The sequence below is a fragment of the Taeniopygia guttata genome, chromosome 19 (assembly GCF_048771995.1).
Source record: "Taeniopygia guttata chromosome 19, bTaeGut7.mat, whole genome shotgun sequence".
In the NCBI taxonomy this organism is placed as follows: domain Eukaryota; kingdom Metazoa; phylum Chordata; class Aves; order Passeriformes; family Estrildidae; genus Taeniopygia; species Taeniopygia guttata.
The window spans coordinates 10401375-10428480 of NC_133044.1; the positions used below are offsets into that span (position 1 = coordinate 10401375).

The 27106-nt window shown below is 64.1% G+C and overlaps 1 protein-coding gene across 12 annotated transcripts; it reads right to left on the reverse strand.

Moving 5' to 3' along the window:
* Nucleotides 1–1106: 1106 nt before the first annotated feature.
* ELN (elastin) lies at nt 1107–26418 on the reverse strand. Of its 12 annotated transcripts, XM_072916669.1 has the most exons (42): nt 26233–26418; nt 20180–20233; nt 19716–19742; nt 19530–19562; nt 18099–18161; nt 17469–17561; nt 17099–17158; nt 16933–16998; nt 16802–16849; nt 15791–15862; nt 15565–15591; nt 15282–15353; nt 12746–12772; nt 12277–12342; nt 11985–12029; nt 11777–11857; nt 11627–11686; nt 10800–10934; nt 10675–10716; nt 9955–10092; nt 9830–9871; nt 8453–8590; nt 8328–8369; nt 6952–7089; nt 6827–6868; nt 6107–6244; nt 5982–6023; nt 5614–5739; nt 5476–5532; nt 5151–5315; nt 5018–5065; nt 4155–4298; nt 3935–3988; nt 3648–3782; nt 3429–3476; nt 3021–3062; nt 2766–2804; nt 2311–2337; nt 1857–1898; nt 1603–1629; nt 1471–1521; nt 1107–1375 (listed from the first exon to the last, which is right to left on the reverse strand). In XM_072916669.1, exons 1-42 carry the CDS (start codon nt 26312–26314, stop codon nt 1326–1328), a joined length of 2928 nt encoding a protein of 975 aa, XP_072772770.1. In that variant the 5' UTR covers nt 26315–26418; the 3' UTR covers nt 1107–1325. The 12 variants fall into 12 exon arrangements, with proteins under 12 accessions (XP_072772770.1, XP_072772774.1, XP_072772775.1 ...); XM_072916673.1 differs by lacking the exon at nt 18099–18161; XM_072916674.1 differs by lacking the exon at nt 15282–15353.
* Nucleotides 26419–27106: the final 688 nt, after the last annotated feature.

Genomic DNA, 27106 nt, shown 5'->3' on the forward strand with positions numbered 1-27106 from the left:
CACACCGCGGTGTCCCCAGCTAAGCCAGGCCAGCCCCATGTGCAGGGCACTCCCACTACTGGCCATCACGGGTGTCCCCACGTGCCGCAGGTCGTCACTCTGGTCAGGCCACAGATTTGCCCTGGGATAGCGCCGTGGGGCATCACATGGGTGTCTCTCTCGTTCCCCACATTGTCACCACGGGACAGAGCACGGACATCTCCCTGCATCCCCAGGCCACCACCATGGCAAGGGGCACGGAGCTCGTCCTGGCTCTCGGGCTTGTGGGGTAAGTTATGGATGCCCCCTTCATTCCCCGCACTGTTACCATGGGACAGCACATGGATGTCACCCCCTGGGCTGTCACCAAGGGCAGGCACAGCGCGATTGGTCCTCAAGCTGTCACCAAGCACAAGGCACGGGCATTTTCCTGCACCCCCAGGCCCCCACTGTGAGTCAGAGCAGACCTTTTCATGGGTCCCAAGGCTGGCAAACTAGGACAGGGCAGAGACGTCCCCAACACCTCAGGCCTCCCCCTGGGACCCTGGCTTGTCATTGTGGGAAAAGGCATGGGCAACCCTTAGGTCCAAAGCTGTCCCCCCACCCCTCCCGTGTGTCCCAGGGCTGTGACCACGCAGTGGGACAAGCAACAGCCCTGCAGCACGAACCCAGCACGGTTCCAGGCTTGTGCAGTGCCACGGCCTGGGGTGAACCCCTGCACCATTGCCACCGCCGCAGGGAGGGGTCATGGACGTGGAACACAGAATCCTTTAAAAACTTGTCCTTTATTAGTCTGTCAGAAGCGAGTCCCTCTGTATAGGGCGTTCCACCCAGTTATAGCAAAGTGAGCAACGTGAAGGGACCGAGCCCCTCCTGCCCGCGGCCCCCCCAAACCGGGGGGCGCGGGGACGGGGGTGGGGGCCAGGCTGACGGGGCCATCCCTCCCGCACAGCCCCCGCTGCCGGCATCCCCTTCCCTCCCTCCCTCCCTCCCTCCCTCCCTCCCTTCCTTCAATGTGGGGTGCCCCTCACCCTGTGTCCCCCCCCCAGGGGTCAGCTCTGGGGCTGGGGAGGGGCGCGACAGCCCGGGCCCCCCCAAATCCCGCAGAGAGCGATAGCACCAAGGGGGACGGCTGCTCCCCGCAGTTTATTCCGCGCTCCCTGCCGGGACCGAGGGGCGGGGGGGGCCGGGCGCTGCCGGGGAACGCGGGGTCCCTCCGGGTGCCGGGCCCCGGGATGGACGGGGGGTGTCCGGGGCTTGAGGAGAGGGCGTCTCAGCTTCGCTCGGATTTACATTCCGGACCATGCAGTAGCACCAAAGTTCATGAGGTGATGGGTGTCGGAGCGTTACTTCCGCTTCCTCCCGCAGTACTTCCCTGCCGCGCAGCCCGCGCCGCCTGCACGGGGCAGGCCGTGAGCGCTGCTGCCGGGCCCCGCGGGGCGGCACGGGCCCGAGCCGGGCGGGACGGGCCCGGAGCGGGACCGCACTCACCTCTAAAGCCCAACGCACCCAGAGCTCCTCCGTAGGGCTTCGGGGGCTTCCCTGCAGCGGAAAGGCAGAGCAGGCTGAGCGGGATCCCCGCGGGGATCCCCAAAACGCCCCGCGGGGAGAATGGGTACTCACCACCGAATCCCAGGCCGCCGACCCCACCTGAAAGGAGAGCGAAGCCCTCAGCAGGCAAGGAGCACCCCCATTTCTCTGCCCCACGCCCCCCAGGCCGGTCCCCGGCGGAGCCCAGCCCCCGGGGTCCCTCCCCAGCCCCGGGGTCCCTCCCCACCCCCGGGGTCCCTCCCCAGCCCCGGGGTCCCTCCCCAGCCCGTGGCCGTGTCCCCATCGGCTGGCCAGGCTGTGTGCTCAGTGCCGAGCTGGGATGGTACCTGGGAATGCCGGTGATACGCCGAAGCCTGGAACTCCAACGCCTGGGGAAAAAGCAACAGCCAGTGACAGCCGATGGCAGCAGTGCCACTCTAGCGCGGACTGGGGACAGCCTGGCTGGGATGCCTTGCTTACTCCAGGAGCAGGAGCTGATGCAAAAGCCGCCATCCCCACCCTGGCACCTCTCTGGCTTCCCAGTGCTCCCCCAGGCAGCCTTGTGCCCAGCAGGGAATGGCAGCAGCGTGGGGACAGCAAGCGGGAACGAGTGTGGCAGGATCGGGGACACAGTCCCACGCCGGCCCCAAACTGCAGCACTCACCTGGCTGCAGCCCCCCAGCACCAAAAGCTGCAGGTGGGTGAGCCCCAGTGAGGGTGAGGAGCGTGAGCACAGCCATGGGAATGTGGATGGGGACAGGGACTGGAGTCACTCTTCCAGCCCCTCTGGCTGTCCCTTACCTGGCTTGGGAGGTTTCCCAGCAGCTCCTGGATACAAGAGTCCTAAGTCAGAGGGGGGCACCAGTGCAGCCCCTGCCTGGACTCACGACCCCAGGGCATACCCAGACCCTTCAGGAGGGGCCCAGAGGGTCCTAGGAGGGACCTGCATCTCCACACGTTGGGGACAGGGTACAATACCATCCCCTGTTCCCATGGCATGGGCAAGGCTGGGGCTGTAACCCTCAGTCCTTCTCAACAACACATCCCTTTGGATCACCCCCTGGGAACAGGGCAGGTGACAAACAGGACAGGGGACAGGGACAGTGCAGGGTGGGATTGTACTGTGAGACTGGGAGGAGACAAAAGTGACCCACAGACTCCCTTTCCTTTTGATGGCTCTGCCAGCACTCCGCTGCTGCTGCTGCTCCCTGCAGCCCAGCTCTGGGGAGCCTCACACCGGGACCAGCATCACTCACCGAGGCCACCAACTCCGAGCCCACCGACTCCAAGGCCACCTACAAGGAGTAGCCTGGGTGAGCACCAGCAGGGACAGACAGTGTCCCCAGTGTCTGACCCACTCCTCATCCAGTCCCAAGTGTGCTCATCCTTTCTCGGGCAGCCCCGCTCCCACCATGCCCAGAGGGAGCATTCCTCCAGCTCCACCCCTCTAGGGGAGCATCCCTCTGCCTGCACATCCCCACTGCCTGGGCTCAGTTCCTGCCAGCACTTACCTGGGAGGCCACCAACCCCTGGGACTCCAACCCCAGGAACACCTGCCAGAGAGACACCATTAACACCTGTCCTGCACAACTTGGCACACCCAGCTCAGAGCACCCCCAGCCCCTGCCCAACCTGCTGGGGTGGCCCTGGCACCCATGCTGGGAGTCCCCAGCACCCATCTCACAGTACCAGAGGGGCTTCAGCCCCTGCAGGACACATGAAGGAGAAAACTATCCTCAGTGAGCCCAGAGCAGGGAGTAGGTGTCACTTTGCACCCATGGGTGACAGCACACCCCTTCCCACGCCTGGACCATGGGGGCAAAGTGAGCACGCAGGGGATAGGAAGAGAGGTCAGCACCCCGATGGCCACAGGAGAAGGGTGTCTGAGGTGGCCCTGGGGCGGGGGCAGGGGTACGTACCGAATTTGGGAGGTTTAGCACCAGGCTGCACCCCTACTTGGGGGATGCCTGCAGAGTGAGTGAGGACACCATGGTTAGGAAGTCACCCCCACACTGCTCTCATGTGCCACCACCCTTCATCCCACCCGAATCCCTCCCTGCCACCCCTTCAGGTGGCTCGGTGGCTTTTAGCATTCCCAGCCACCACTGTCCCCAAGCAGGGCGGGACAAAGCATGTACCTGCCCCGGGAATGATGCCAGTTCCAGGTACTCCTACCCCTGGCACCAAGCCGGGCACGCCACCAACACCGGGTGTCACTCCGGGCACTCCGCCCACGCCAGGTACGGCCCCTGGCACCCCCCCAACCCCGGCACCTGCGGAGAGAGGGGTGAGGCAGCAGGCGTGATCCCCATGCTCAGGTGGGATGGTGTGCCAGGCCTGGGCGCTCATGCCCAGCATCCCCTGCACTGCTCAGTGCCTCACCAGGGTTGGCAGGGAGCCTGAGGGGCTCCCCAGGCTGACTCACCAAATTTAGCTGCCTTGGCTGCTGCTTTGGCTGCTGCTGCTGGACCTCCAACACCTGGGCAGAGACAGCAAGTGGGGGTCAGCCCCTGGGGAGGCCTCACAGCAGCCTTGTCCGCATCCCCCCAGGGGACACTGCTGAACTTCTCCTCAAGCCTGTTGTGCCCCCACAACTGCCCCCACACCAGTCAGGCTGCCCTCACATTTCCCTTCCTCTTCCTCACCTGGGACACCTCCAACACCAGGAACCAGGCCACCTACTCCAGGAACCAGGCCACCTACTCCAGGAGCAAGGCCACCCACGCCGGGAGCCAGGCCACCCACGCCGGGAGCCAGGCCACCCACGCCGGGAGCCAGGCCACCTACTCCTGTAAGGAGAAAGAGAAGGACTGGGCCTTCAGCTCAGGAGAAACGTGGTAGAAGGATTTGGATGAGAAGGCATGGCAGGCTAGGGGGTGAGGGGTGGCTGGATGGATCACAAGATGGATGTGTGGATGGATGAGGAGTGGTTGAAATGATGGTAGGATGGATGAATTGTTGGATGGATGGTGAGATGGATGAATGAATGGATACTGAGATGGACACATGGATGGTGGGATGGCCAGATGGACAGGTGGATGGAGAGGTGGTGAGATGGATGTGTGTGTGAATGGGGAGTGGTTGAATGGATGGTGGGATGCATGAATGGAGGGATGATGAGGTGCACTAATGGTTGAAGGGATGGTGAGATGGATATGTGGATAGACAGATGGATTTGTGGATGGATGTGGAGTGACTGAATAGATGAATGGAGGAGGTACAGACAGATGGACAGGGAAGGGGACAGATGGACACTGAGGTGGTTGTGTGGCTGGGTGGGCGAAATGGTGTATGGATGAACCAAAGTATGAGAAGATGGTGAACTCGGACTCTCCACGGGGCTGAGCTCTCTGAACCTCATCCCACATGCAGCCCTTTGGGGAGCTCATCCCTCAGCCCGACCCCAGGGGACCCCAGGCACTGCTGAGCCTCGAAAGGGGAGCAGCCTGGGGTGGGGATGAGCAGGAGACAGGACATGTGGGATGACCGCAGAGAGATCCCGGCTTACCATACTTGGCTGCTTTGGCGGCTGCTTTGGCAGCGGCTGCTGGGCCTCCTGGGGGACAGGGAGTGAGAGGGTCAGGAGCGTGTTCCACCAGCACTGCTGGGGACATCTGCGCATCCCTTGGGCACCATCTCACCTGGAACGCCGACTCCAGGCACCAGACCAGGCACGCCAACACCAGGCACACCCACTCCAGGAACACCCACTCCAGGAACACCCACTCCAGGAACGCCAACGCCGGGCACACCGACGCCGGGCACGCCAACGCCGGGCACACCAACGCCGGGCACGCCTCCTGCTCCTGCAGAGAGGTTCAGGGATGTGTGTGAGGGGGCAGACTCCACAGCAGGAATCCCACTGACCTCCACAGCACCGGGGTGTCCCCACCTCTCCTGTGTGCCAACACACCTCCTCCCTCCCTGGGACAGCCGATGGTGACGGTGGTGACAGTGGTGACTCACCGATCGCCGCTGCTTTCGCTGCAGCTTTGGCTGCGGCTGCTGCTGCTGGGCCACCCACTGCGGGGACACGAAGGACACAGTCAGGGCGCTGCAGAGGCCAGCACCCATCCAGTGGATGGTGACAGCCCATCTGCTCACCTCCAACACCGGGAACAGCACCAGGAACCCCAGGCACGCCAGGAACGCCTGGGACACCAGGGACACCGGGAACTCCAGGAACACCAGGAACGCCAGGAACACCGGCAATGCCAGGAACACCGACACCTGCAGGGAATGAGATGGGACAAGTCAGATCTGGCTGCAGCAACAGCTGAAAGGCTGGGCCTTGTCTGGCTCTGTCCCATAATCGTAGCCTGGAGAAAAGACCATCCACAGCCATTTCCAGGAGAGACCCAAGCAGGGCAGGAGAGGGATCAGTTCTGTGTCTAGCTAGACCCAGTGGGAGGCATTCCAGGATCCTGGCAGGTTTTGCAGGGCAGTGACCCTGGGCCCCACAGAGCACGTACCGTACTTAGCTGCCTTTGCTGCTGCTGCTGCTGACGGCACCCCTGGGGACAAGGGAGACGGGGACCCTCAGCCACCGTGGCCCGACAGAGCCGGGCCATGGGGACAGGGCTCCTGGAACAGTCACCTGCCACCCCGGGGACACCTCCGACACCGGGCACGGCCCCGGGGACACCTCCGACTCCGGGCACCAAGCCAGGGACACCTCCGACTCCGGGCACGAGGCCGGGGACGCCGCCCACACCGACACCGGGAACGCCGGCGCCTGCCGGGAACAAGAGGGGACAAACCAGGGCTGGCTGCAGCAAGAGCCCAAAGGTGGCACCTGCCGTGGCTCTGTGTGACCATCCTGCCCTGGAGAGCGGAGCATCCACGGCCCCATCCAGGAGAGAGCCCAGCGGGACAGGGCCGGGATTGCTAGATCCATCTGGATTTGCTTCTGAACCCCAGCAAATTTTTGCAGGATGGTGACCCTGGGCAGGGGCCCCTGTGCCTGGAATCTCTGCTCTAATGGCAGCAACACTGAGCCTTTGGGCAGCATATCCTGCCACAGACCTGCTGCTGGAAATGAATTTGATACAAAATCCAAGAATTCAGAGGAATCCAAAGCCATGATTTGGGGCTCTTTGTTCATGTCCAAAAGGCAGCCTGGAGAAACCCTGCAGAGGGAGAAGGTCCTGCCTTGCAGATGGAGCCAGGCCCAGGATGAGCAGCCAGGAGCTGGGCTGAGCATTCCCCGTTTCCCCTCAGGAGCCATCCCAGGGGACAGCCCGTGCCTGGGCACCGCCCATGTGACAGGGTGGGCAGGGGGGCAGGGTCCCGGGGGCTGTACCCGCAGAGCACGTACCGTACTTAGCTGCCTTCGCTGCTGCTGCTGCCGACGGCACCCCTGAGGACAAGGGAGACAGGGACCCTCAGCCACCGTGGCCCCGCAGAGCCGGGCCATGGGGACAGGGCTCCTGGAACAGTCACCTGCCACCCCGGGGACACCTCCGACACCGGGCACGGCCCCGGGGACACCTCCGACTCCGGGCACCAAGCCAGGGACACCTCCGACTCCGGGCACGAGGCCGGGGACGCCGCCCACACCGACACCGGGAACGCCGGCGCCTGCCGGGAACAAGAGGGGACAAACCAGGGCTGGCTGCAGCAAGAGCCCAAAGGTGGCACCTGCCGTGGCTCTGTGTCACCATCGCGCCCTGGGGAGTGGAGCATCCACGGCCTCATCCAGGAGGAACCTCAGCGGGACAGGGCCGGGATCAGCCCCGTGACTCTGCCAGCGATGGCCAGGAAGTCTCCGGCACAGGGACCACAAGGACCCTCATCCTCACAGGGCCCAAGGTGCTCCTTGTCACAGCGACATCAGGCCTTGCAGCCAGACAGGCCAGGGAGGAGAAGTGGCTGGGTCTCCCAGCAGCAGTCTGGGAGGGCACTGGTCAGACTGGGGAGCTGACAGCCTGGACCTGCTGCCACACGCTGCTGCCACACGGCCAAGCATCAAGGACTGAGTGTCAGAGGGCCTTGTCCTCATCAACAGCAGGGCCACCACAGCACTGCTGACTTCCTGCCAAAATTCCTGAATCCCATCCTTCCTGGGCCAGAGGAGGGATTTTTTCTACCCAATATAGCAGAGATGGGCATCAACAGTTTAACCCTCAAAGGAGAGTTGGCATTGTACATGGCTCCTTGTTGAGATTCCCCGGGCTCCTCATGGAGATTCCCAGAGCTCCACAGTAACAAAGAAGGAGAAGATCATGAGACCTGGTGAGGTAAGTGCTGGCTCTGTAGTTTGGAGAAGAAGCTGGACCCCCAAAACTGTGTGAAACCTCAGGGCCAGTTCTGACGCCGCCCTGGTCCCAAGCTCCAGACTGCCCGGCTGCTTGGCCATGATTCTTGGCCCCTCTGTAACCTCTTGGAAGTGGTTATACATGATGGATCCCACCATCCCACCACATTTAGAAGGACAATAATCCCTGGGCAGAGGCCACTCTGCCAGGAATCTATGCCCTAATGGCAGCAACCCTGAGGTCTAGGGCAGTAGATCCTGCAACAGAACAGCTGCTGAAAATGGATTTGGTAAAAAAATCCAAGAATTCAGAGGAGTCCAAAGCCATGATTTGGGGCTCTTTGTTCATGTCCAAAAGGCAGCCTGGAGAAACCCTGCAGAGGGAGAAGGTCCTGCCTTGCAGATGGGGCCAGGCCCAGGAAGAGCAGCCAGGAGCTGGGCTGAGCATTCCCCGTTTCCCCTCAGGAGCCATCCCAGGGGACAGCCCGTGCCTGGGCACCCCCCGCATGTCAGGGTGGGCAGGGGGGCAGGGTCCCGGGGGCTGTACCCGCAGAGCACGTACCGTACTTAGCTGCCTTCGCTGCTGCTGCTGCCGACGGCACCCCTGGGGACAAGGGAGACAGGGACCCTCAGCCACCATGGCCCTGCAGAGCCGGGCCATGGGGACAGGGCTCCTGGAACAGTCACCTGCCACCCCGGGGACACCTCCGACACCGGGCACGGCCCCGGGGACACCTCCGACACCGGGCACCAAGCCAGGGACACCTCCGACTCCGGGCACGAGGCCGGGGACGCCGCCCACACCGACACCGGGAACGCCGGCGCCTGCCGGGAACAAGAGGGGACAAACCAGGGCTGGCTGCAGCAAGAGCCCAAAGGTGGCACCTGCCGTGGCTCTGTGTCACCATCGCGCCCTGGGGAGTGGAGCATCCACGGCCTCATCCAGGAGGAACCTCAGCGGGACAGGGCCGGGATCAGCCCCGTGACTCTGCCAGCGATGGTCAGGAAGTCTCCGGCACAGGGACCACAAGGACCCTCATCCTCACAGGGCCCAAGGTGCTCCTTGTCACAGCGACATCAGGCCTTGCAGCCAGACAGGCCAGGGAGGAGAAGTGGCTGGGTCTCCCAGCAGCAGTCTGGGAGGGCACTGGTCAGACTGGGGAGCTGACAGCCTGGACCTGCTGGCACACGCTGCTGCCACACAGACAAGCATCTGGGCACTTTTGCAAGGACTGAGTGTCAGAGGGCCTTGGCAGGGCCACCACAGCACAGAGCAAGCACTGCTGACTTCCTGCCCAAATTCCTGAATCCCACCCTTCCCTGGGCCACTGGAGGGATTTTTTTCTATAAAGTGTGGAAGAGAAATGGAAGAGAGGGGACATCAGTGGTTGAACCCTCAAATGAGAGCTGCCATTGACCATAGCTCCTCTGGGGCACTCCCAGGGCTCTGCAGTGAAGATAGAGGAGGAGGTCCTGGGACCTGGCCAGGCACCAACTGCTGGCTCTACCTTTTGGAGCCGCATGTGGAAGCCAGTCCTGCACGGAACCTCAGGGCCAGTTCTGACTCCTTCATGTGCACAAGCTCCACCTTGGGGTGGTTATGGCTGCTGGATGCCAGGGTCTTCCTACACCCAGTTGGATACACCTGATGGATCCCAACATTCCACCAAAGTCTGGAGGACAGCGACCCTAGGGAGGAGTTCCTCTGCCAGGAATCCCTGACCTAGTGGCAGCAGCACTGAGCCCTTGGGCAGCAGATATTTTGTCAGGTCTGCTACTGGAAAATAGATTTTGCACAAAATCCAAGAATTCAGAGGAATCCAAAGCCATGATTTGGGGCTCTTTGTTCATTTCCAAAAGGCAGCCTGGAGAAACCCTGCAGAGGGAGAAGGTCCTGCCTTGCAGATGGAGCCAGGCCCAGGAAGAGCAGCCAGGAGCTGGGCTGAGCATTCCCCGTTTCCCCTCAGGAGCCATCCCAGGGGACAGCCCGTGCCTGGGCACCGCCCATGTGACAGGGTGGGCAGGGGGGCAGGGTCCCGGGGGCTGTACCCGCAGAGCACGTACCGTACTTAGCTGCCTTCGCTGCTGCTGCTGCCGACGGCACCCCTGGGGACAAGGGAGACAGGGACCCTCAGCCACCGTGGCCCTGCAGAGCCGGGCCATGGGGACAGGGCTCCTGGAACAGTCACCTGCCACCCCGGGGACACCTCCGACACCGGGCACGGCCCCGGGGACACCTCCGACTCCGGGCACCAAGCCTGGGACACCTCCGACTCCGGGCACGAGGCCGGGGACGCCGCCCACACCGACACCGGGAACGCCGGCGCCTGCCGGGAACAAGAGGGGACAAACCAGGGCTGGCTGCAGCAAGAGCCCAAAGGTGGCACCTGCCGTGGCTCTGTGTGACCATCCTGCCCTGGAGAGCGGAGCATCCACGGCCCCATCCAGGAGAGAGCCCAGCGGGACAGGGCCGGGATTGCTAGATCCATCTGGATTTGCTTCTGAACCCCAGCAAATTTTTGCAGGATGGTGACCCTGGGCAGGGGCCCCTGTGCCTGGAATCTCTGCTCTAATGGCAGCAACACTGAGCCTTTGGGCAGCATATCCTGCCACAGACCTGCTGCTGGAAATGAATTTGATACAAAATCCAAGAATTCAGAGGAATCCAAAGCCATGATTTGGGGCTCTTTGTTCATGTCCAAAAGGCAGCCTGGAGAAACCCTGCAGAGGGAGAAGGTCCTGCCTTGCAGATGGAGCCAGGCCCAGGATGAGCAGCCAGGAGCTGGGCTGAGCATTCCCCGTTTCCCCTCAGGAGCCATCCCAGGGGACAGCCCGTGCCTGGGCACCGCCCATGTGACAGGGTGGGCAGGGGGGCAGGGTCCCGGGGGCTGTACCCGCAGAGCACGTACCGTACTTAGCTGCCTTCGCTGCTGCTGCTGCCGACGGTACCCCTGGGGACAAGGGAGACGGGGACCCTCAGCCACCATGGCCCCGCAGAGCCGGGCCATGGGGACAGGGCTCCTGGAACAGTCACCTGCCACCCCGGGGACACCTCCAACACCGGGCACGGCCCCGGGGACACCTCCGACTCCAGGCACCAAGCCAGGGACACCTCCGACTCCGGGCACGAGGCCGGGGACACCTCCAACTCCGGGCACTGCCCCTGGACCTGGAGGGAAGCAGAGCAGTCAGACCCTCACAGACACCCCACTCTGCCACAGTGGCACCATGGTCTGTCCCAGGGTCACAGGAGTCTCTTGGGCACCGGCTTTGTGGTCGGCTCCTCACTCATCCTAAAGCAGCTCCTCAGGGTACTTCGGATGTACCCGGGAATTTGATTCCCATCTCCCTACACCAATCAGGGGCCTGGCCACCCAGGGTTCTGGGGACTCCCAGGGTCCCCCAAGACTGTGACTATGCATCCCAGCTGCCTCAGGGCTGGCACGCTTTCTCTAAATGCTCCAATGTGTGATTTGCTCCTTGCTTTCCTCCCACGGAGCAGCCAAGGGAGCAGCAGCAGAGATCTGCATCAGCAGGCGCATCCCCCACTAGGGAAGGACAGCTCAGCACAGACTCCGAGTCCCGCCACCCCACTGGCACCTGGCACTGCAAACCCACATCTGATGGAGAGACCACTTGTGATGGGCATGCTCTGCCCCCTGCCAAGCTGCTGCATCCCAAGGGGTCCCGGCAGCCCTTCATCACTGCTGGAAAATCTGCTGGAGCCGGGACAAGGGACAGGGAGGGCACCCCAGAGGATGGGATAGGGGCTGCTGGGGCAGCTGTGGAGCCACACAGCCCCTGGCACTGATGCATGGCTTATCCCTGTCCCGAGCTCTGTCCAAGGCAGCAGGAACTCACCAAAAGCTCCTGCCTTTGCCGCTGCCTTTGCTGCTGCTGCCGCCGCTGCCGGTCCTCCGACTGCCGGGATGGCGGGAGAGAGTCAGGGACGTGGGATAAGGGAAGGAGACCCTCCCCAAACCCCAGGACAGAGCCCTCTCATCGCCTCACCTCCAACTCCTGGGACGCCGCCGATGCCGACACCAGGTGCAACTCCCGGGATGCCGCCAACGCCGGGCAAGACGCCGGCTCCTGCCGCGGGGACAGCGCGGTCAGCGGGGGCACGGGGACACAGCCAGCATCCCCGGGGCTGGCAGGGAGCGCGGGAGAGAGGGAGCAGCTCCCTGCTGGGGAATGGGTACCACAGAGGGCGACTCACCAAGTTTGGCTGCTGCCTTCGCCGCCGCCGCCTGCGCTCCGACCCCTGCGGAGGGATGCGGGTGCTGAGCCACCGCGGTCCTGAGCCCATTCCCACCTCAGCTCCCCCACCCCGCAGGGACCCTGGGGACAGAGCACTCCTGCCAGCATCCGTCCCCCTCTCCCGTGGGAGGTGCTGCTCCCAGCAGAAGCCGGGCAGTGCCCAGCTCCCGTCCCGCCGAGCTGGCACGGTGCGTGCTCCACTGCCGTGCCCGTGCCAGTTCCCACCCTGGCGCTGCGGGGTCGGAGCGTACCTGTCCCGGTGGGGTATCCTGCCTTTCCTGCCAGGAGGCCGGCTCCAATCCCGCCGGGCCTGAGGCCTGCAATCACAACACAGCGGCAGAGCCAGGTCAGGCACTGGCCAGGGGAAGGACAAGAAGCCAGACAGAGCAGCTCCCTTGGATCTCCTGGCCCTGGCAGCAGAGTGTGCGAGGGGATGCGAAAGCCAGCTCCTCCCCACTTGAAATCCCAGTTCAGACATCTCTCTCTGAAGCTGGAGTGGCTCAGGATGTATTCTATGGATTAACAGCTCCCAGGAATGCCAGGAGATTTGAGTTCCTAGGCTGGTCCATGGGCGAGGCATGAGGTCCCCAGTGGACCACCTCACCCTGGGAGCAGGATATTCCTCACACCGCCCTGAGAGTCGGTGGACACGAGGCCATGGTGGCAGCCAGTGGAGCCACAGGGAATGAGGACACAAGCACTCACCATGGGGCAGCTTACCATTGGTGTAGGGCAGTCCATAGCCACCTGGGGACGAGAGGAGAGGAGAGAGAGGAGAGAAGGAGGGGTTAGCACCTGGCTGCTGCCAGCCCTGTCCCCTCTGCCCCACAGCATGGCCCCGCTCTGTCAGGGCCCTGCAGCACTGGCCCAAGGGGCTCCGTCCATTGTGGCAGCGAATCCTCCGGGATACCGACCCCCGTGCTGGACCTGGGCCAGGAGATGCTGTTCTCCCTCACCTTGGAAGCAGTGACTGAAAGAGCCGCCCCCTCTGAGCCCAGGCCGAGGGCTGTGGCGCCTGAAGCTGTTCTGCAGGAGCCTCCCAAGACCCCGCTCCAGCGAGGGGTCCCGCAGGAGCCCCGCGGCAAGAGCTGTACCCAGTTGGCTGCACCCCGGCCAGCTCCAAAGGAAAGGTTTTAATTGGAATCAGGGCTTGGGAGCCTCGGCTGAAACGTGACCTCGTTAGGAGTGAACGGACAGGGAGGGATTATGAGCTGGGACGTCTCGTGGCCAGGGAAATGTCTCCTTGCGAAAGAGCCGGATCCCAGCCCTTGGAATGGCGGGGATGCCCCTGACGCAGCAGGGACCGTGGGCTTGGCAGCCAGCAGTTGCCAGCTCCCATCCCTGCTGGCAGCAGCCCGAGGCCATGGGCTGCCACATTCTTGGGGAGGACACCTCGAACTGCACGCAGGGTGGGGGCCATGGGCAGGGATGTGGCTGCCTGCAGCCAGGATGGAATGATCATGGCGCAGCATCTCCTTGAGCACTGGACACCATCCCCTCCCAGCAGCCAGCATGTGGGGACCAGATTTCCCTCCATCCTGCCAGGCAATCCCGTGGGCTCCCACACCAGCACGGTGGTGCTGGCAGGCAGAGGTTCACAGCAAGCTGTGCCAGGTGTCCCCCACCTTGAGGGCCACCCTTGCCCATCCAGGGCTAAATTATCAGCACCTTGCTCACCCTAAAGCTGGGAAAGGGGTGACACACATGGAGGTGACTCCAAGGGTCACAAGTCCAAGCTTTACGTCTCCAAGGGTTTTGCCGGGTCCAAGTCCAGCTCCCCACCACTCCCAGCTGGATGGGAAGGCAGCCCCTGCCCTGGGGCTGTGTCCATGGGAATGTCACCAGCACTGCCAGCAGGCTCAGGCCGATGCACACATTGGAAGGGCTCTGTACAAACCAATGTCACCCAAGCACAGCTGGACGCTGGGGAGTGGTCCCCATCCCTAGGGCATCAATGAGACCCTGACCTCAGCGCAGCTTCAGACTGAGCCTCCAGGGAGGTGGGTGACCCCAGGGCCACCTCCTGAGTGGGGACAGTCCAGGAGCAAGTCATCTAAAGAGACTATTGCCCACTGAAAATGTTGTTTTTCCCACTCTCCCCTCATCCCCTCAACCTGGACCTACTGCAGCAGGGACAGTGCAGGGGACAGCCCACGTGTGGCAGCCCCAGAGGCACCTACAGCATCAAGGCAAGAGGCTCCACAGCCAGCAGCACAGTCTGTCGTTGTACTGCCAGCCCTGAGCCCTCAGAGGTGACAAACTGGCATCTCCCAGCACCCCAGGAAGGTCTGGAGACACCCCCACTGTCCTGGTCCATATCTGGGGCCAGGACCTAGGCAGGGTCCATCAGCAGCAGGGCTGAGTCTCCTTAAGGATCATAACTGCTGGGCTTCAGGAAACCAGAGTGGGCCAGGGATCCCTGCTGCTGCTGCTGCTGCTGCTTGTGGCCACCGGCCCTGCTGGGGGGAAGGCAGCACAGCTGCTGGGGCTGGGCTGGGATGTGCTGCCTGGGGTGGGCTCCTCTCACCGAGGCTCTCCTGCCTCCAGCAACTTGTGTGGGTGCATGGGAAAATGCCTCCAATGCACCCCCAGCACCCCAGGGGTGGGGGCCCTGCCTGGATGGGGCTGCCCTCCTCCTCGGGATGCACTGGGGAGCATCAGGTGTCAGCACGGCCCCTGGGGGGCACAGGACCTGCCACTGTCCCTCCTTGGGCATGGCTGCCAGGGGCAGGGACTGGCACCTGGCACAGGACTGGGAGGGGACAGTGCCAGAGCAGCCTGGGCTGGGAAAGGGGTGCTGAGCTCCCCCAGGCTGACCTGGGCTGGGGCTGTGGGGCAGAGATCTGCCTGGAGCCCCCAGGTGGCCTCAGGACACCCAACAGAAAGCAGACTGTCCCTGCAAGGGCTGTGCCTTGTGCCAGCAGCAGGTGGCAGGGACACCCCAGGGTGTCCTGAGCGCGTTCCCAGAACGTGACCCTTCCTACCTTAAACAGCTGGAGAGAGGCACGGCATTGTCCACGTAAGCCGGGGGCAAGACCACAGGCAGAACCCCAGGAGCTGCCCCTGGGGTGCCACAGGCAGGGCACAGCAGAGCCCCTGGCTCTGTCCTGCTGTCCCAGCGCCAGCACAGGCACTGCCAGGTCCAGGGGACCCGTGGGCACCGTGCCTCAGCCCCCGGGAACGGCGGGTCCTTGTCCTGGCACTGCTGGGGATCCTTCACCCACAGTGAAGCCGCTCTGCTGGCTGTGGAGCTTACCTGGCAGCTTAGGAGCTTTGATGGGATAACCCAGAGGGACACCGGGCTGCTGACCTCCAAAACCTCCCAGTCCTGCAAACCAACAGCAGACTCTCACCTGGAGCCCGCGCCACAGCTGCCACCAGTGCCGGAGGGAGGGGGGTGCCCCAGGGCACCCCAGCAGAGCAGAGTGGGTGGCTTGGGAAGCCCTGAGGCATCTTCTGGTATGGGGAGACCATGGCTGTGAGGAAGAGGCTTGGGAAGGAAGGAAGAGAAGAACAGGCAAGAGAGATGGGACACTCACCAGGGATTCCTCCGAAGGCTCCAACTCCTAAAAGGAAACACAAAGACACCTGTGTGAGCCCTGGGCTGCTCCTGGAGGCCCAAGTTACCCTAAGTGGATTCAGCTTTAGGTTGGCTTCACTGCCAAGTGCCCTGTAGGGCTGTGACCCCAAAAGCTGGGCTGGGGTACCAAGCTGGAGCCAGCCCTGAACCACCCCCAGTGTTCCAGGGCGACTGAGGGGACCTACCTGGGGCTTTAGGCTTGACTCCAGCTCCAGTGGGGACTCCAGGCAGCACTCCCACTCCAGGGAAGCGAATACCTGGAGCAGAGACCAGAGGGGTGAGCTGGGGCCTCACTGGGGATGTCACTGCTACCCAAGACCCCCACACCCAGCTTCCAAATCCCTGTCACCCATGGCTCCCTCACCCTCCAGGGCTTGCTGGGGGTACCCTGTGCCAGCTGCCCCAGGCCTGGAGCTGCCTGTGGAACAGACTGGGAGCCTGCAGGGAACATTCCAGAGGGGTCCCACTGGTTACAGCAGGGCCCCAGCAGGCCTGGGCAGTGCTCTCTGCCCTGCTGATGCTCGCTGGCCTGGGGCCACACAGGGCTCCCCAGCCCTTCAGGGCAGCAGTCAGTCTTGTGGCCTTGCGGTGCTTTGGGTTGGATTTTTGGGTTTTGAGTTTCCTTTTGGTTCGGGGTTCTTTTTTCCTCCTCCTACAAATGTCTTCCATTATAACTCGAGCGTTTTCAGACATGGAAAAGACATTCCTGACCAGCAACATGCTTCGGACAGTGTCGAAACATCTTGTTTTCACAAGTTTTCCTCCCCCAAATTACTTTGCGCTGAGGAATTCCTCTCTCCCGCCACCTCCTCCCCCTCCTGCCCTCGCGCCAGCCCTGGTGGCTGTGCCAGCTCCTCTCCCAGTGCTGGTGCTGCCTGCTCCCGCCAAGCTTGGCACGGGCTGGAGGTGCCGGGTCCCCCATGCCTTTGGCACGGTGGAAATGTCACTGTAACCTCAGCCAAGGCGTTTGGAAGCCATGGGGAGCAGCAGGACGCAGGCAGGCGGCAGGGCAGGGTGCTCTCCCCACGGGGATGCTGGCACTGGGTGGGGACCACATGGGAGGTTGGGGGCATCCCCTCGGAGCTGGGGTGCTGCTGGCAGGATTTGGGATCCCCTCGGAGCTGGGGTGCTGCTGGCAGGGTGGGGATCCCCTTGGAGTAGAGGTGCTGACGGTGGGGTGGGCACCCCCAACTCACCTGCTCCAGGGAGCACACCGCCTGGAAAAGCTCCAGGAATCCCAGCACCTGCAGAGAAAAGGAATTCAGGGATGTGGGGCCCGGATGGAGTCGCTCCCCACCCCGGCCCCGACGCCGGGGCCGTCACCTACCTGGAATTTTGGGGGGTTTGCCCGCCGCGCCCAGGCCGGGCTGCACCGCGCCCGGTACCGCGGCACCTGCGGGCAGCAGAGAGCCCTGAGCCCCGGCCCGGCTCCTGCCCACCCCGGGAGCTCTGCCCCAGGCTCGGCTCTGCTGGGAGCGAGGGGTATTTCCTACCTGCGGAGACCCCGAGGCCACCAGGACCACCAATTCCACCCACGCCTCCAATGCCAGCACCTGGGGGCATTGGGAAGAGGGGTGTACCTGCGGCTGGCCGGAACGGTGCCAGGGAAGGGACAAGCTCAGCATGGCCCTTGGGGGGTGAAGGGGATTCCCTGAGGATGGGTCCCCCACACTGGGCACAGGGACCAGGCAGGGTGTCCCGGGGGCTCGGTTTGGCCAATTCCCCGTGCCTGGCACCCTCCGAGTCGCTGGGGAGCCCAGTGAGAGCATCAGCTCCTGTCTCCAGGGGAAGTCTGTCCTGGCCCAGACTCCCAGGGGACACCAGGAGTCCCTGGGGGCCTTGCCCAGACCCCCCAGCACTCACCAGCTTTTGCAGCAGCCTTGAGCGCCGCGGCCGAGGCGGCTCCCGGGAACACCCCCCCGGGGAAGGCGGCTCCGGGGAACAGACCCCCAGCACCTGTGGGGACAACAATCAGCATCAGCACCCTAAAAAACAGCCGCAGAGAGGGTGTCCTGCCCTGGTGGTGGGCACGGGGGGCGGTGAGCTGTGGGGGCTGCGTGGCAGTGCCAGGGCTGGCGTTAGGCTGGGCAAGGTGGCATTAGCAGGCATTGCCCTGTCCTGCATCCCCCAAATTTGTGCTCCCATCCACATCCCACCCGGCACACACAACGCCTGACGCCCCTGCAGTGGGTGCTGAACCCCTGCAGGCACTGTCCCTCTGCTGCCAGCCCTGTGGGGACCCCAGGTGCCTCCTCTCCTGTGGGGTCACCCCACTGTGGTGGGTGGCATCATGCTGGGGGACCTCAGGGCTGCCTGTTGGGTGGCCGTGCTCCCTCAGCTCTGGGAAGGACACCCAGCCCAGATGGGACCCACGCAGCAGGCTCTGGAGAGCTGTGGAGATGGGGACAAGGGATGTGCTGTCCCCAAGGTGGGTGTCTGGGGACATCACCCCGGGGGTGGCCCGGAGCAGGGAGGACAGTGGTCAGTGCTCACCTGGCTGCAGGCCAAGGGGACCAAGTCCCCCAAGTCCTCCGACCCCCCCAAGTCCTCCGACCCCTAGAAAGAGAAGCGGGGTGAGGTGGGGGTGGCCAGGCCCGCAGGGACAGAGGAGTCCCTGTGGCACCGTGGGGATGGGAGAACAGCCCGGGGACGGGCACAGGGCTGGGTGACAAATGTCCTCCATCCCATTCCTTCTGCCTCACCCACCCCCCATCCTGCCAGGCCCCAAGGGACAGAACCAAAATGTTTATGGCTGAGGAATGAGTCCCCGGGTCTCCGGCCAGCGCTGCCTTCCAACATCTGGGGCTCATCAGCCCTCGCTCCCTCCAGGCGCAAATTCCGGAGCCGCTGGCTCCGGGCGCGGACACCGCTCCGGCTGGGCCCTGCAGCCGCCCCGCGTTTGGTTTTAATTACGCCGAAATAAAGGGCCTTGTTTTTCTTTCCACGAGCTGAAATCTGAGCAAACGGAGGCTGTCAGCCCCCGCCTCGGGCTGCAGCTCCCACTGCGCAGCCAGAACCACTCGGGGGGCCGGGGGCACAGCAGGGACCCCTGCCCCAGGCACAGCGGGGAGCTCTGGGGTGGGCACGGAGCGGACCCCAGGGTCTGCATCTCTCCGTGGGGACCAAGGCACCGGGCAGAGAGTGCCAGGACAAGGGGGAGTGGTTTGAACAGAAAGAGAAGAGATTTAGATTCCATGTTAAGAGGAAATGCTCTGCTCTGGAGGTGGGGAGGCCCTGGCACAGGGTGCCCAGAGCAGCTGTGGCTGCCCCTGGATCCCTGGGATTGTCCAAGGCTGGGTTGGATGGGGCTTGGAGCAGCCTGGGACAGTGGGAGGTGTCCCTGCCCGTAGCAGGGGGTGGAACTGGACAAGCTTTAAGGTCCCTTCCAACTCAGGCCATTCTATGATTTCAAGATTTCCCTCGGCCCCAGATGTTGCATGCTCAGTCCCTGCTGCCCCAGGCTCTGTGCCCTCCAGCTGTGCATCCTCCTGCCAGCATCTCCCCTCTCTCCTGGTGATGGCCCCTCTCCCCAGCATTCCTAGGCCAGGCAAAGCCCAGCATGGGCTGCAGGACCCTCTGCAAAAGCTGCTTGGCCCCGATGGCAGCAGGTGGAGGCACTGCCAGCTCCCCACCAGGACACCGGATCCTGCTTTGCATCTGCTCCCGCAGCTCTGGCACAGCTTTCCAGGCAGCAAGCACTCCCAAAGGTGCTTTGGGAGGCTGGGGGCAGAGGGCAGCGCCGAAGCAGGGTGTGGGAGGGAGGCTCCAGTGGCAGCATTAGTGTGGCAGGGCAGGGCTGGGTGTGCCTTGGCCAGCTGGGGTCCCCCTTGGCCACGGGGGAAGCAGCGTGGGGGCGGCAGTGGCTGGGAAATCCCAGGCACTGGCATGCCTGGAGGTGCTGAGAGCCAGGGAAAGGCTTCTTACCTGGTTTGGGAGGTTTTCCTGCAGCCCCGAGTCCTGGGGGAGAGCGAGTGGAGGGAGAGGGGTCAGAGCTCTCCTCCCTCCGAGCGTGCCCGGGCAGGGCACGCGTGGGACAGGGCAAGCCTGGTGGCAGACTCCCTGCCCCTCTCCCCAGCCCAGCACAGCCTGTCAGGGGGTCCCAGCACTCACCTGCTCCCAAACCTCCAACTCCAGCACCTGCGAGCAAGGGCACAGTCTGAGCACCGCCCCAGGAGCACCCAGCACCCACCCAGGCTCCTGAGAGTCCCTGGAGAGGTGGGGAGGGTCCCACGGGTGTCAGGGGGTGGGCCATCCCCCCTGGCATGTCCCCAGGATTTTGACTGAAGGTCTGGGGGCAGGCTGTGACCTCTGAGCACCTCCTGTGGCCAGCCCTGGGCTAGGTAGGGGTCCCCAGGGTAAGCCTGGCACTGCCACTCAGTCATGTCCCCACACCCTGGAGCTGATGCTGAGTCCGTGCTGAGCAGCCAGACAAGATGTCCCCATGTCACCTGATCCTGCCTGGCAGGTCCCCAGCCTTCCACAGTGTCTCAAAGGCATTCAAGGACCCCCCAGGCACCTGAGCATCCTTGCAGGCAGGGTGATGCCCCCTCCCAATTGTGCCTGAGCCCCCTTACCTGGGAAAAAACCTCCTCCTGGGACTCCCCCTCCCGGGATAGCACCAGGAACCCCTGCAAGAGAAGAGACCCTGGTTAAAATCCCCCCAGAGATCGCAGGCAGGGGGCAGGGGGCTCTCCTGGTTCTCCTGCTGCTCCCTGCGGAGGAGTGGGATGTGGAGCTCGCCCTGCATCCCTGTTTGGTGACAGTGGTGGCAGAGCTCAGAGGTGCCCCAGCTGGGACCTGGCCTGCGTGGGAAGGAGGAGGGACACGGGCTGGCTGCTGTCCAGCTCTGCTCCCAGCTCCTGCCCCATCCCACAGCCAGGGCTGTCCCCATCCCCTCCAGCCTCATGTGGCTCTGGGGGGGTGTCTGGGCACGGCCAGGGATGTGGGGCTGTCCCAGTCCATTCCCACAGTCCCTGCCAGTCCGAAGCCATGCCTGAGCATCTTCTGGGGCTGCCCCAGGATCCTTGGATGTGTCCTGTCTGCAGAGGTGCCAATGGCAAAGGCCAGCTCAGGCCAGCGGCACTGAGGTGACACTGCTGAGACCCGTGGAGCCCCGCTGTGTCCCTCTGCCTGTCTGTGTGGCACTGAGGCCACCACCCAGGTACCAGCACTTCCCAGGGCATCTCACTGTGCTCAGAGCCACGAGAAGGTGGTTTTGGCTGTTCTGCACGCTGGCAGTGGCACCATGTCTGCTGCAGGCCACCAGGCTGCCACCCCCGGCTGCAGCGGGGCCGTGGGTGGCTGGGGACACAAGGGGGCTGCAGGGCAGAGGAAGCTCCTCTTCTGGCAGTGAGAGAGGGGTTGTGGTGGGGTTTGCAGGACAGAGCAAGGCAGGGGGTGCCAGGAGGGTGTGGGGGGCTGCAGCCAGCCCTGCTGCCTGCGCTGCCACTGGGGATGGACTCCAGGGGCCCTGGCTGGGACCTGAGGACCCGCAGTGGCCTCTCCAGGCCCAGGAGGTGGCTGTGTGCAGTGGCACAGCCCTGGCAGCACCACCACGGGCTGCACAATGCCCAGGGGCTGGGCCGGGCAGTGCCAGCACCATGGGGGACAAGCAGCTGGCAGGGCTGGCGCAACCCAGCAGAGCACATTGTGCTGCACATCTCCATCACAGAGGTGGGGCAAACTCTGGGGGGCATTCCCTGCACTGTGCCCCACCAGTGGCAGGGTGAGGGTGTCCCCTGGGCTCTGCTCACATGTCCTTTCCACCCTGGGCACCCAGAGATGCCCAGCCCCCCATCGGGATGCACCAGGGTGTCAGGACACACCCGTGTGTGACAGGAGATGTTGGGACGCTCAGTGACAGCACAGGACATCAGCAAGGATCAGCAGCAGCAGAGGGAGGAGCCGTGCCAGGACCCATCCACAGCCCCAGGCCTGTGTCCCCTCCCGAGGTGCCACCGGTGTCCCTTGGACAGGAGGGGACGGGTGCTCAGCCTCTGCTGGGCTCCGGAGCAGCTCCTTTTCCCGGCCAGGGGTGACAGATCGGCTCCTTTTCCCGGCACATTCCCCGCCCACACCACCCCCCCAGCCTGGAAAAACACAACTCCGGCTCCTCCTGCCTTATTTCCCAACAAACTCCAAGCGCCAGTTGTCCCTCCCAGCCCCGCTGCCATGGGGAGCCACTGCCAGGGACAGTGGCACTGCCAGGGACAGTGGCACTGCCAGGGGCCCTGTGGCACAGCCAGGGACTGTCCCCCCTGGAAGGGATGCTCAGCCCCATCATCCTCCCCAGCCTCAGACTCCAAAGCCAGGTGAGCTCCCTGGTGCTGGGGTGACAATGGGGGACCCGGACTGACCTCCCCTACCCCTCTGTCACCCTGTGCCAGTGCTGGAGACTCCCAAGGAAGCTGGGGCAAGGATTTCTCACAGCATCCCTATGGTGTGGGAGCACAGAAATGTCCAGGTGTCACCTGCCTACAGCCACAGCTGCCAAACTCATCCCTTTTTCACCATCACCACCCTCCCAGGGCACCCAGGCTCCTGCCAGGAGGGTCCCACTGTGGTGATGCTGTCACTGCCCCCTCCCCAGGCACCATCCCAGAGACAGGGCTCCGTGCTGGACACATCTGGGAGGGTTGCAGAGGTTGATCTGCTGTTCCTTGCCCAGATCAGGAGGTGGGTGGGGGGCAGGTGGTGGTGCCATGTGGCTTTAGGAGGATAAACCTTTCCCTCAGGAGCTCTTCCTGACCAGCTCTGCTGCTGGGCATGGCCAGATCTGCACTGCCCTGGATGTTTCTTCACAAGCTGCTCCCTCAGAACCCATCTCGAGGCTGTTCCTTGGTGCAGGCACTGCTGGGGAGTCTCTCCAGATCCCCCCAGCACCTCCAGTCCCTCCCCCTGGCAGCACCAGCGAGCACCGAGGTCTTGGTGACAGCTCACACACTGGTGACACCGTGACCACACTGGGCTCTGGCCATCTCTGTCCTTGCCCAGCCTCGGGGCCAGCAGCCCCCAGCCCAGTCTGGGGTCTGTGTGCTGCTATTTGTCCTCTCCACTCATTCCCTTGGCACATCAGGGAAGGGGAGACTGAGTCAGCAGCTTCCCAGCGCTGAAGGAGCTCCGTGCTGCCTCTGCCCCAGCCTGCCAGGACCCTGGGAAGGGGATTTTCCTGGGGGAAGGGGATTTTCCTGCCCTCCCAGCCTGTCTCCTGGGCTGGGCTGGCCCTAAGCCTGCATCCCACCCCAGGGATGGCTTCTCAGTCCAGGGGCCAGAGAATTTGCAGCCACTGGTGCAGCCCCAGCTGTGTCAGGGTGTGAGCCACGGAGGTGCTTAGGATCTGGTGTGGAGTCTCCTTGTTTATGGGAATGGGACTGTTTCCCCCACAGGTGTGGATATCCGTGCTGTTCCGCTGCCAGAGCTGCTTCCGATCCTGGCTGGATCGGCTGCATCATTTTTATCTGCTTGCAGCTCCCTTCCCAAGCCAGAAATGCAGAGGATTTCTCTCCTTCATAGGTTTGGAGAGCGAGACCAGGATGGAGAATCCAGCACAGGACACCCTGCTACCTCACCCCTCTCTGCGCCATGGGGCACCCGCTGCTGGAGGAGCCTCAGTGCAAAACCACCAGCATTTCCCCTCTTCCCTCATTCCTGTTTTCTTTTTCTTGGGAGAAAGTTATGGAAACATTCAGTCTCCAAGCGACTTTGAAGCAGTGCTGCATCCCGGGCCGAGCTCGCTGGTAGCGGCTCGGGGGAGCGGGGGGGCTGCTGCCGGGGCCTGGCTCCTCTCCAGCCCCCCTGAAGCTCCAGCTTTCATCTCCAGCGCTGGCGGGGCTGCCAGCTGCCAGGGGAGGGAGCAGCCCCGCCGGCCAGGCTCTGCTGGGAGGGGGAGATGCCATCCCAGCCCCACCCTGGGGACCCTGGCTGTCCTCGGAGGGTCCCCACAGCCCCAGTGGCTGCCCCTCTGCACCCACCCGAGCTGCTCCCCATGGGCCCAGAGCCTGCAGGGCTGGGACCTCCCCAGGGCCCCTCTTGTCCCTCCTGGGGGTGTCAGTGCTGAGAGATCCCCTGTGCTCCACACAGGAAGCACTGAGGGATGGATGGAAGCACTGAGGGATGGGTGGAAGCACTGAGGGATGGGTGGAAGCACTGAGGGATGGGTGGAAGCACTGAGGGATGGATGGAAGCACTGAGGGGTGGGTGGAAGCACTGAGGGGTGGGTGGAAGCACTGAGGGGTGGATGGAAGCACTGAGGGATGGGTGGAAGCACTGAGGGATGGGTGGAAGCACTGAGGGGTGGGTGGAAGCACTGAGGGATGGATGGAAGCACTGAGGGACAGCTCCAGATGCTGGGACAGGCTGCCCTTGGCACCTTTAGGGAATCACGGCACCTCCCCCCTGCAGTGACCCGTGTCCAGCTGTGCAGATCCCCACGGTGCCAGCACAGCTCTTCTCCCCAGGGGCAGATCCCCAGGGGCTGATCCTGACCTGCTGCTGGGGGTTTCCTGAGTGCTGCCAGCTCAGCCCATTGGCACTTCTCTGAGGTGACAGCCTGGGTATGAATCCCTCAACCCTGGGATGTCTCAGGGTTCCCTCTCCAGGAGATTTTGAGCAGCCAGCGCTGGAGGACATGGCCCTGACCATCCCCAGCACCCCGAGATCCGTGCCACCATGCATCTGTGCCAGCTCTGTCCCCAAGGGCTGGTCTGCCAGGAGCAGGGGTGAGGCGCCAGGCTGCAGAGGCACTGCTCAGCCCTCCATGGGAGAGCCTTCTCCCATGTCCCACCAGCGCTGGGACCATCTCCAGGGTCAGCTCACCTCTTCTGTGAGCTGCTTCCCAAACCAGCAAACACGCCTGGGCACTGAGCCGGGGCCCAGAGCGGGGCCAGCAGTCCCGAACTGCTCGGGAATGCTGCAGGATATCACCCAGGGTCCAAATTCCTCCAGAGACAGTCCCAGCTGGCCATGGCTTGAAGGATCAGAACAAAGCCAGCCTGGAGCAGCAAGCCACATCTCTCTCACTGCCAAAGGTGGATGTGCCCAGGACTGAGCACGTCCCATCCAGCACCCTGAGCAGGATTAGGCACCAACAGCAGCTCAACTTCCCAGGCAGCTCCAGGTCTGGGGTCCCACTGCCTGTGCAGCCAGGGCCAGCCAGCCTGAGCTCGGGGGCCGTGAGCTGCAGGGCACAGGGAGATGGAGCTGCTCAGGGTGACAGGTGGCCCAGCCTGTGGCTGCCCTGGTGCTCATCCAGTCCTGGCATTGCCCACAGCATCCTGCCCGCTCTCATCCTCCAGTCCTCTATCCTCTCTGTCCAACCAGCCCCACTCAACAGCCCTGGCACCAACCCCATGGCTGACAGTGCCTCTGTCCATCACACGCTCTCCTTGGCACAGCCACCCGGCTCTGGAGGTGACTGTCCCCTCCCTGGCAGTGCTGTCACCTCTTCAAAGCCTTCTGCCCAGTTTGGTCACTTCAGTGGGGGCTCTGAACCTGTGCTCAGGGGTTCTCCCCACCTGGGTGGGAGCTCAGCTCCCAGTCTGGTGCCGAGACAGGGGCTGGTCACCAGGCAGACATCGTCTGTGTCACAGGGCTGGGACACGGAGCCCTGTGCTTGGGACACGGAGCCCTGCACTGGGACACGGAGCCCTGCACTGGGACACGGAGCCCTGCGCTGGGACACAGAGCCCTGCACTGGGACACGGAGCCCTGCACTGGGACACGGAGCCCTGCGCTGGGACACGGAGCCCTGCGCTGGGACACGGAGCCCTGCGCTGGGACACGGAGCCCTGCGCTGGGACACGGAGCCCTGCACTGGGACACGGAGCCCTGCGCTGGCTGTCACCCCCCGGCCCCGGCCGCGTGTGCCACACCTGCGTGTGCCTGGGCTGGGCTGTCACACAGCGCTGGGACCGCGCTGGGACAGGGACCCGCCTGGTGGCACAAGGGCGATGGGGGCGGTGTGGGGGCTCCCCGGCACCCCCAGCCCGCGGTCGGGGTGGGTCGAGCCGCTCTGCAGCTGCGGCAGCTCCGGGGCTGTCCCGGCCACACACCGAGCAGCCGCCCGCACGCAGGGACTGCGGGATGCTGCCAGCCACCCACCGCCCCGAGCTCTGCTGCCATCGCACCGCGGGGGGACAGCTGACACCTCCCCCGGCCCCTCGCGCTTCTGAGTCCCATGGGAGTTTGGTGGCCACCCTGGTGTCCTGCCTGCATGTTCCTGAGCCCTTCGTACCTCCAAGCCTCTCGTATTCCCTAGCCTCTCCTGCCCCCAAACCTCTCGTGCCCCCAACCCCAAAGCTCCTGTCTCATCAGGACACCCCTCGCTTGGGGCAGCGGTGCCGTTCCCGGCTGCTCCGTGTCACCCTCGGTGACATCCTGGCGCACCCGGGCATGGCACAAGCCACCTGTCGGTTTGGGGAGCGAAGAGCCCTCGGCAGAGGTGGCACCCGGGGCCTGCCCAGCCACTCCCGGGGAGGCAGGCAAGGTGGGTGGCTGTCCCTGCTCGGGGCAGGGCAGGCGAGGGGCGCCCGGAGGGTGTGGGTGTCGCAGCCCCGGTGCCCGCGGAGGGTCCCCGCAGGAGCGGAGCGGAGCGAAGCGCCGGGGACGGAGGGAGCCTTCCGTTCCTTACCTCCTTGCTGGGTAGCCGGGAGGATGGAGAGGAGGAGGAGGAGGACTCCGGGGAGGAGGGGTGCAGCTGCCTGCCTTGCCATCTCTTGAAGCAATGCCCCCGTGCTCCCGCGGGCTGTGTGTTTTATCCCAGAGCTGCTTAATTGTTGCTTCCAAGGATGCGAGGGGAAGGGGAGGGGGGCGAGGAGGGAGGGGACAAGGAGAGGGAGCGGGGGGGGAGAGGCACAGGACACTACGTCATGAGGAAAGGCCAAACACACACGAGTCTCTCCCGCCGATTGGGCTGGGCTGGCTGCTCGGGGAGGGTTTTTTTTCCTCCCCCCCCCCCCCAGCTTTTTTTTTTTTTTTAATTCCTCGCTGCTCTCTCCAAGCCGGCGCGTCTCTGCCAAAAAAGCTGGAAGTGGGGACGAGCTGCCAAGGCAGGCGGTGGGGGAGGACAGGGGGGCTGCTCCCACCGGCATGGGGACCACGGGGGTTTCGGGGATGGATATGTGTCGCATCGCCACTGGCACCTGAGTGGTCTCGGGTGACACCGGGGGTTTCGCACCCCAGGTGGCATCGGCCCGAAAGGGGCCTGGGGGCAGGTGAAGGGATGGGGGGTTCCGGGGGTGCAAGCGGGAATTCGGGGGATGCTGCTCCAGTTCGGGGTGTGAGGGGTGGGATCGGCCGGATGCCCGGTACCGCGCCCGGTGCCAGTGCCCGGTGCACGGAGCCCGGATCTCGGTGCCGGTACCACTGCCCGCTGTCCGGGCCCCGGTGCCAGTGCCCGGTGCCCGGAGCCCGGATCTCGGTGCCGGTACCACTGCCCGCTGTCCGGGCCCCGGTGCCAGTGCCCGGTGCCCGGAGCCCGGATCTCGGTGCCGGTACCACTGCCC